The 8,787-nt window shown below is 51.6% G+C and overlaps 1 protein-coding gene across 1 annotated transcript; it reads right to left on the bottom strand.

Moving 5' to 3' along the window:
• Positions 1 to 78: 78 nt before the first annotated feature.
• Positions 79 to 8,363, bottom strand: NRIP2 (nuclear receptor interacting protein 2). Its single transcript, XM_036454755.2, has 6 exons — positions 7,954 to 8,363; positions 4,667 to 4,819; positions 2,781 to 2,863; positions 2,375 to 2,475; positions 2,055 to 2,107; positions 79 to 1,758 (listed from the first exon to the last, which is right to left on the bottom strand). Exons 1-6 carry the CDS (start codon positions 8,143 to 8,145, stop codon positions 1,666 to 1,668), a joined length of 675 nt encoding a protein of 224 aa, XP_036310648.2. The 5' UTR covers positions 8,146 to 8,363; the 3' UTR covers positions 79 to 1,665.
• Positions 8,364 to 8,787: the final 424 nt, after the last annotated feature.

Below are 8,787 nucleotides of genomic sequence, written 5' to 3'. Positions count from 1 at the left end.
CCTTTTGTAAGGGAATAAGGGCAGAGTTCTCATTCAGCTCTGGTGGGTATGGAAGAAGAACAAAGGAGGACATCACCATAGAGAAATAGGTGTTTATTCAAATAGAGAAGCAGCTGAGCTGAGGGCCAGCCCTAGGGCCTGGAGTCTGCAGTCTGTGTCTACAATTACAGAAGCAGCAGGAGGCAGAAGCGAGAGGAGCAGGGTGAGGCCAGGAAAGCAGAGGCCGTGGAGCGAGGCAGTGAGGGACCAGGGTCCTAGCACTGTGACAGCGAGGGCCCTGGAAGGGCGGGGACTTAGCCGAGAAAGGCAAGGCTGGGTGTCAGGGCAGTTCCTTGCTAACCTGCCCCACGCTCAAGATTTTGTTTCCAGCCCAAGGTCCTAGTTCCCTAGTCAGATTCGTTACACCACTCTCTTCCTCTACGTCCATGATTTTAGAGGCTCAAACCAGCCAGAAAGACACTCGGGGGTCTAGTTTCTTAAGGTTTGGATTCTTCTCCACAGTGAAGTCAGAAGAGCCTCCTTGTCCCTTTGCTGTGGCTTAGAGCCCGCCAGGGGACAGAAAGCCACAGATTTCAAAACAAGACAAGGTCTAGCTCAAGAAGCCCAAGATGAGGGGTAGGAAGAAGGTCTAATGAGATGGATAGTCCTAGAAATAAGGACTCTAAGTACTGACAACCCCTCCATCCTGTTCACCTTTGGGGGCAGCTCTCTGCAGGGCTCTTGCCCACACACCCTGAAGTTCAGGGACCCAGTGGGTGAAAAAGCAAGTGGAGGACAAATATCTGGAGCAAATACTAGAGGTATATCCACGGTTTCGTGCAGGGTAATCAAATAATAACTGGCTTCAGGTGTTTGCAAGCCCAGAAAAGGTAACTAACAGAGCTCCCAGCCTTGTGAACTGGCATTCCTCTACTAAGCCACCTTCCTAGTGTGTTGAATCATTCCGTTCAGTGTGTCCCTCCACCCGCCACTCAGCTGTGAGCTGGCGTGTGCAGAATCAGAACAGTAGGCACCAGCCGGGATGGGGAGCTGGTTGGTGAAGTGGGCCATCTAATTCTGAAAGATAATGAGCCCAGAAAGTGAGATGAGAGATGTGGGAGTGAAGGTAGTCAAGGAGGTTTGGGGTGGCAGGGGGCAGGTGGAGGCCAGTTTCTAACCCCATTTTCCTTGTATAATTTTTTTAAATGTATTTTAAAATTGATTTTTAGAGAGAGAGGAAGGGAAAGAGAAACATCGATGTGAGGGAGGCATCTTCTGCATACCCCTCCCCAGGGACCGAGCCCACAACCTGGGCATATGCCCTAACTGGCAACCTCTCTGCACAGGATGACACGCAACCAACAGAGCCACACTGGCCAGGACGCTTGAGTCACTTTCTGCAGTCCTGATTTGGCTTTGCTCTTCTCTGGAGGGGAATGAGAGAGAAGAGGGAAGCCAGAGCCCTGAGATCCTGGGCCCTCTGGGAAAGCTCCTGGGGGATAGGGAAGTTGCCAAGAAGCAGAGACGAATGTGGCTGACAGGGTAATAGGACAGTAGGATCAGGGTGGTGACAGAAGGCACAGACAAAGCGATCCCCAACTCCCTGGCTGCAGTAATGTCCCTGTACCCCTCATGGCTCTTCCCTAAGTCACAGTGCTTCCCCCTGGGGACTGATGGGGCCAGCAGTCACTGGCCAGGCTCTGGGTACAAAGGCAGGAAGGGCAGCTCTGGGAAGGGGGCTTTCAGCCGCAGCACTCGGTGTTCCAGGTCGATACAGCACTGTGGGGTGTGGAGGGGAAATGTGAGGTTGCCTCCTCAGGTAACCTGTCTCCCAGCCACCTCTTAATTGTTCCCCCTCCCGCTTCCCCATTTCCATTCACCCGGACCCCTGTGTCAGGGAGAGACCCGGTGCTCCATATTTTTCACTTGTAGGCAGATCAGGAAACTCTTTAGGAAGCAAAGCTGCAGTCCCATATCATGTCTTTCACTGGGTCCTGACCCAGGCTTCCACACCTGTGCTTCCTGCCTCTTTCCCAGCCCTTGGTCAGGCCCCAAAGTGCTAGTGTCCTCCTTACCTTGAGAGAAAGCAGAGTCTGCAGTCCGAGACAGAATTCAGGACTCTCCACATCTGCAGGAGCCACATGAAAACGAGACTGGAGGGTACTCGGTGGTCACTGCTGCCCTCACGTCAGTGCATGCCCCTTCTCGCCCACTCCACCCCCCAGGTCTGAGAATCTTGGCACAGATATTGGGGATAATCAGAGCACCTTTGGGGATGCCTTGTCTGGTGCTGACTAGGCTAAAATTCCACCTTTGCTCCCCCCTTCACCCTCTTCCCACAGGAGAGAAGGTAGAAGAGATGAGAAGTGAGGTTTTTGATTAAGGGAGGACTTACCCACCACCTGAGCTGAGCATGCCACAGTCTCCTGGCCTAGCTGTAGCTCCAGCTGCTCCACCTGGGGTGGGAGTCCAGGTGCTGGGTCCCTGTTCCCTAACCTGTGGTTGGGAAGGAGGGTTATTGCCATCACAGCCCCAACTCCTATTCCCTTAGGCAGCTAACGTCCCCCCCACCACACTGGGTTCTCATCCAATCCCTGGCCTCACATAGGGTCTAAAGCCTTGTCAGAGCTCGATCAGCTAGATATAGTTCATATACCGTGGGAGTCATCACCTTTTAAAGTGTACAATTGAGTGGGTTTTTGTATTCACAGATATAGTCACTACTATCTAATTTCACAATATCATCACTCACTCCAAAGGAAGCCCCATCCCCCATCCACTATTTGGGGCCATACTCTTACCCCAGGCGGGTGAGGCATCCAGCGGAGATCTGGTTGTAGTGGGTGCCTGTGTCCACGGCCACCCTAAGGACCTGGTCCTGACACTGAGAAAGAGGGTGGTGGGAGATTCAATGAGTCCCAGGAGAATGGCCTGGGGACCTCCACCTTCCCAGCCTTTCAGAAGCGGACGAAAGGAATGAACTGTGTCTTTAAAAGTGGTTTTCATGGCACTTGTACAACTGAGAAAAAACTGGCTCAGATTAAAAAAAAATAATAAAAAAAAGGAAGTGAGCTGCATGGGATACTGAGTCTATCTGTTTGGGAACAATCTGACCAGAAACGGATATCTGTTTGTCTAGAGCAGGGGTGGGGAACCTTTTTTCTGCCAAGGGCCATTTGGATATTTATAACATCATTCTTGAGCCATACAAAATTATCAACTTAAAAATTAGCCTACTCAGCCGGGACCAGTTTGGCTCAATGGATAGAGCGTCGGCTTGGGGACTGAAGGGTCCTGGGTTCGATTCTGGTCAAGGGCATGTACCTTGGTTGCGGGCATATCCCCAGTAGGGGGTGTGCAAGAGGCAGCTGATCGATGACTCTCTCTCATCGATGTTTCTAACTCTCTCTCTCCCTTCCTCTCTGTATAAAATCAATAAAATATATTTTTTTAAAAATTAGCCTACTCAATTTGGTCAAACATTTAACCAACTCCTAATGCCTTTGCAGGGCCAGACCAAATGACTTCATGGACCTTATATAGCCCACGGGCCAGACTATCCCCACTCCTGGTCTAGAGGAGTTCTTGGGAGGCTGAGGGCCACCAGGTTAGAGAAATCTAGTTGGAGTGGGGGAGGGATGAGGAGACTGGAATACCTTGCTGGGAAATTCAAATGTGAGCAAGAGAGACGTTCACCATGGGAAGCAAAGGAAGACCCGTTCATTTTCTTTAGGACATATACAGACATTCTGGGTTACACCTGCATATCACAAACACATGGTTTTCTTATTCCAAACTTTTTTTCTTAAATCCTCATCCGAGGATAATTTTTCCATTGATTTTTTTAGTGAGAGACACATCGATTGGTTGCCTCCTACACACACCTCAACTGGGGTGAGCCTGCAATCAAGGTACATGCTCTTGATCAGGAATCGAACCCATGACTCTGGGGACAAGCTGATGCTCTAATTAGTGGGCCACACCAGCCAGGTCTCATTCCAAACATTTACTGAGCATCTACTATGTATAGATATTGCTGGAAGGCACAGCAATGAATACTATTTTTTCAGAGCCTAAGGGAAGTGAAATGTAACTGCTGTATGATAGAGTCTTAAGACCTATGAAAGGATTGTCAGTAAAGTGTCCTATGAGGAAAGGCTGTTTCCTACTGAAAGTTTTCAAGGCAGAGGTAACATTTGAGGCTTACAAGATTGTGGAATGTGGACATAAAATGATTGCAAAGCAGGCAGAGGAAATGCTGAGCGAAGACAGTGGCCTAAGAGCAGTGGGCATTTATTAGGAAGGTTCAGTATTGGTGGGTGGCTAAATGGCTTCAGAGATGACCAGGCCATCACATGAGCTTTTCCAGGAGGGTTGCATTACCCATCCGGGCACACACTATTATTAATATGTAGAGCACCCTGAAGATCATTTACATATTCACATTTAAAGATTATACTTTGATAAAGGAAAGGGAGTCATGGTGGAAGTGCACATAGAGGGAAGATGGTTTGAGGCAAAGAGTAAAGGAGATAGAGGATCCCACTTTTTGGTCCAGGCTTAGGAGAGAGATTCATTTTCTCCCTCCTCCCTTCCCTCGATACCCAGGGCAGAAAGGAGAGTGGGTGAAGTGAGCCAGTCACAGGCAGGATTGTTAAGGAAAGCCATGCCCTGGGAGGCCTCTCACCTTGCAGTTGACCAGAAGAGCTGGAATCTCTGGCGTGTTCGTCTTCCTCCTGTTCTCCTGGCCATGCATCAGGGCCTGCACCAGGGGAGACTCTCCCTGACTCCGACTCTGGTTTCCTTCTAACAGGCGTCTTTGGATCACGCTATGCGGCTGCTAGCTCCATCACAGAACAATGAAGGAAGATAGGTCTGAAGCCAAGTATCCAGGCTGCTTGGTTCCCCACCTCAGATGTCCCAGGACATTGTCTCTACTCCCACCCAGTCCTGAGTCTCACAGGAGTAAGAAAGGGGCAGGAGCTTACCCAAGACTCCCAGCAGTTAGATCATTATAGCAGAGTGAACCCAGTATCAAATCATGCCATTTCCTGGGACCCCAAGAATTGCTCAGCGATGAAGAAATGGGAAGGGAATAGCCCATCTGGGTTTGACTGATTAATATTGGCTGATGGTACATTTCAGGAACTAGTATTATGCTTAGGGGAAATTCTGTCTCAAGTCTACAACAGGTTTTTTTGTTTGTTTGTTTGTTTGTTTGGACATTTCCCCCGCTTTGTTGACCTTATCCTTGAATGGATTGCAGGTTCCAGGGTTGATGGTGTGATTAATAAAAATCAAAGTAAAAAAAAAAAAAAAGGAGAAACTTAAAATATTTAAAATTAGGGTGCTGGGAGTCATCTTTGGACTCTCCTTCACCTGCAACCCCCTCCCTCCAACACAGACCAATCTCTTTCTAAAGTCTACCAGTTTTGCCTCCTGTGTTTATAGTCCATCGTACTTGCTGTTGCTGCCTTTATTCCAGACTCACCCCAGCTCTCCTGCTTCACTGGGATGCCCTTTGCCTTCATAAGAACCTGCCTCTAGTACTGTTGCCTCTCAACTACACCTGCTCAAAGCCAATGATTATCTAAAACCCTTGCTCCTCAAAGTGTGGTCCTCATATCAGCAGCTTTAACATCACCTGGAAGAAATGCAGGAAAGCTACTGAATCAGAAGTTTCAGTTCCAACAAGATGCCCCGATCATTGGTGTGCTCATTAAAGTTTGAGAAGTGTTCAAATAAAACATGTTACTCCTCTTTTTAAAATCCATCAAAGCACCCCCCTCCCCATTGCTTACATGGTAGAGCTCAAACTTTTTAAGGAGATCCTCAGCCCAGATGACCTGGTCACTGCCGGACTCTGCCTCAGCTCACCCTTCCCACCCCACCCCACCCCACCCCACTCCTGCCCCGGCCACCTGCTCATACTGCTTGCACAGGCTGTTTTCCCACCTCCGTGCCTTTGCTTCTGCTCTCGCCTATTCCGGAGACTGGATGACTAGCTCAACACACTTTGTTCAAGAACTAAATTATCAGGAGAAACGTCTGGGGTTCCACATGCATCTTGGTAATTAGTGCAGGTTTACCTTCTCCAGGGAGCGCTCTCTGACCTCTGTGCTCTTCCCTCCACACACAAGGCTGGGGCACTCCCCTTAGTCATGCTCCTCACAGATGTTCTTTTTGGATTTCACTCCCCCATTAACTGGGCGAGTACTTGAGACCAGGTAGGTCTGCATCTCATTCATTTTTCTGTTTTGCTGGGCTGAGCCCAGCATATACTTGCTGAGGAATACTGTGTCTTTCCAGGCTCCACACATGCTTCCCCACCTGCCCTCTCTCCGTGGGAGCCTGGGATTGTTTTTCCACCCTTGGCCTAATGAGGCCCTTGAGGCTGCTCCCGCCAGCAAGGCTGCCAGCAGGAGAACCAACTCTGGGAAAAGGGCAGCGAGCTCTGGGAATGGCCAGAAAGAGCAGCTCGCAGTTCCCAGGTCTCCTCCCACCTTTCCCACGGGGGGGGCCCTCTCCAGGGCCAAATCCACGGTCCCCTAAGGGTAAAGCTGAAAGGTCCTAGCCCTAAGACCAAAAAACCTGCTTCACTGTCCGTGGTTTCTCGGCTGTGCTTGCCATGCTTGCGAAGAGGAGGTTCTCTCAATTGAAATCTTAGTCTGATCACCTTTCCTTTTGGGGGGCTGCTGAGCGGGACTAGGGGGTTGCCTGGCCTCTGGTCAGGGCTCTGGAGCGGGAGCAGTTGGCTGGGAGGAATCTGGAAAGTAGGATGAGGGCCAGAAGGGCAGGGAAGAGTTGTGAGGTTCTCAGGTAGCAGGAGCTGCCGGAGTGGCCTGAGGCCCCCAGAAATGCCTTTGTGCCTCAGGTTGCAGGAGTACCCACCCTCCTAAGTGAACGGAGTGCCCCCAGACCTTTGTACAAAAGCCTTCCTCTCTGTTACGACCAAGAGGCCAGATACAATGCCAGGTTCTCTGCATCCTACAGAGCTTCCTTTCTCCCAGGCTAAGTAGCACAGTCGCTGAAGGAATCCTAATAACTAGCATTTACACATGGCTTTCTCTCACTCGGCTACTGTTCTAAGTCTTTTATGGGTTTTAGCTCATGTTAACCCTTGCAACAACCCTATGAGGTAGATACTATTACTTTTATTCTCATTTAATAGGTGAAGAAACTGAGGCAGAGACATAAAGTAACCTGCCCAAGTAGCAGAGCAGAATCTGAATCTAAGCAGCGTGTCTCCAAAGCCCATGCCCCTCACCCCTCTCTCTGAGGGAATGCACATACGCAGGTCCCTTGACCACTCACCTCCCACGGGTACCCCCCTCCCCCCACCCTACCTCATTCCCTCTGGAGGTCAGAGCTGCTGCGGGAAGATGGGAGGAAAGGAGCCTGGAGGGAGGCTGAGAGGAGGAAGGGGGCCCTCAGGAGGCAGGTGGCCTGGCCAGTGCTGTTAGAAACCCTGTGCTTTGGCAGGGATGGAGGCCTTAAGGCTTCATTCTGAGGGGGGAAAGCACATGAATGGCCAGAGCTGGTATGAGAGGCTCTGGTTCAGGGAGAGGAAGGAAATCATAACCCTAAACTGGCCAATCCTCCAGGCCCTCCAGCTGTAATCAACCACTCCAGAGGCTCCGTGCCCCTAAAAACCTCTACTCCCAAACAGCAGAGCTCACTCCAAGATAAGCCTTGGGTTTGGGGAGGGGGAAGTTGAGCAATGAGAATCGGGTCCCTCGGAGCCACAAGTCATGGAAATATTCCTGATGAGGAGCTGAGAATGATCAGAGGGAGCCCCTCAAGTCGGCGGGTCTGCCTGTTCCCACTCTCAGTGAGGGAGGGGATATGAAGGTTTAGGGTCCCCAGTTAAATGTCATCACTCCCCCCCTCAGGGTAGGGAGTGGAGAGATGGGGGGGGGGGAGGTGGCAGAGGTCTTCTGGGGGGGTCTGGGGAAGGGGAGAGGGCTTCCTCACCAAGTCCTTGGAGGTGCCCAGCCTCTTGAGGCTGTCCAGGGGCAGCAGGTCGGCGGAGTCCTTGTGCAGGAACTGGGTGGCCTGTTTGAGCCTGCGTTGCTGGCTCAGGTGGGCTCGGTCCCGGAGCTCTGCCCCCTGCCCCCTCCTGCTGGAGTCTCCCCCCTCTCTTCTGGTCTCCTGCCGGGTGCTCATGGCCACGGGGAGACTTGATGAGCTTGGTGTGCCGGGCGGGGGCTTCTGCGAGGTCCTCCTGCCGCCCTCTGCCTCCTGTGTCCTGTAGCTTCCTGCGGTCTCCGTCTGGGCTGCAGCTCTCCTGACAGGAGGGTCTGGGCGGGAGGAAGAGGAAATAAATAAATAATGTGCCGGAGCAGCCGCGTCAGACACCAATTCCCAGAGAATACGGTAGAGGGAGTGAGATCTGCTGGAAAAACGCAGTGCTGGAGAGGTGCTGGGGGCCTGCCACCGGCTCTGCAGCAGCTCCAGCTCTGGGGTTCTGGCCGGGGTGGGTGGTGAGGGGGGGGGGGCGTGTATGTGTGTGTGTGTGTGTGTGTGTGTGCCTGCTTGAAGGACTGTAAAGGCGCTGTGGACTGTTGTTTGAAAGGCAGTGTGTGTCAGTGGGGGTGGCAGCCTGCATGGGTGTGCTTGGTGTGAGTAAGACATGCAGGCATGTGCATCCATGGGCCTGGGTACTAGATGGCTCTGTAGCCCTCCACACCCCTCTACCCCCATCCCCTCCACCTGGGGTTCTTGCAGCCCAGGGGTTCAGGTGCAGGCCAAGAACTAGGTTCAGAACCAGAGGGGGCAGCATCAAAATGTCCTCCCTTCATTTCCTCC

The sequence above is a fragment of the Pipistrellus kuhlii genome, unplaced genomic scaffold, assembly GCF_014108245.1.
Source record: "Pipistrellus kuhlii isolate mPipKuh1 unplaced genomic scaffold, mPipKuh1.p scaffold_m20_p_3, whole genome shotgun sequence".
NCBI classification, from domain to species: Eukaryota; Metazoa; Chordata; class Mammalia; order Chiroptera; family Vespertilionidae; genus Pipistrellus; species Pipistrellus kuhlii.
The sequence above is the reverse complement of the archived record's forward strand: the minus strand, read 5'-3'. Positions and strand labels throughout refer to the sequence as shown.

Coding starts and splice junctions, on each gene's coding strand:
- NRIP2 (XM_036454755.2), bottom strand. CDS start 8,145: ATGAGCACCCGGCAGGAGACCAGAAGAGAGGGGGGAGACTCCAGCAGG. Junction 4,820..7,953: donor TGGGCACCTCCAAGGACTTG/GTGAGGAAGCCC, acceptor TGATGGAGCTAG/CAGCCGCATAGCGTGATCCA. Junction 2,108..2,374: donor ATGCTCAGCTCAGGTGGTGG/GTAAGTCCTCCC, acceptor TGGCTCCTGCAG/ATGTGGAGAGTCCTGAATTC.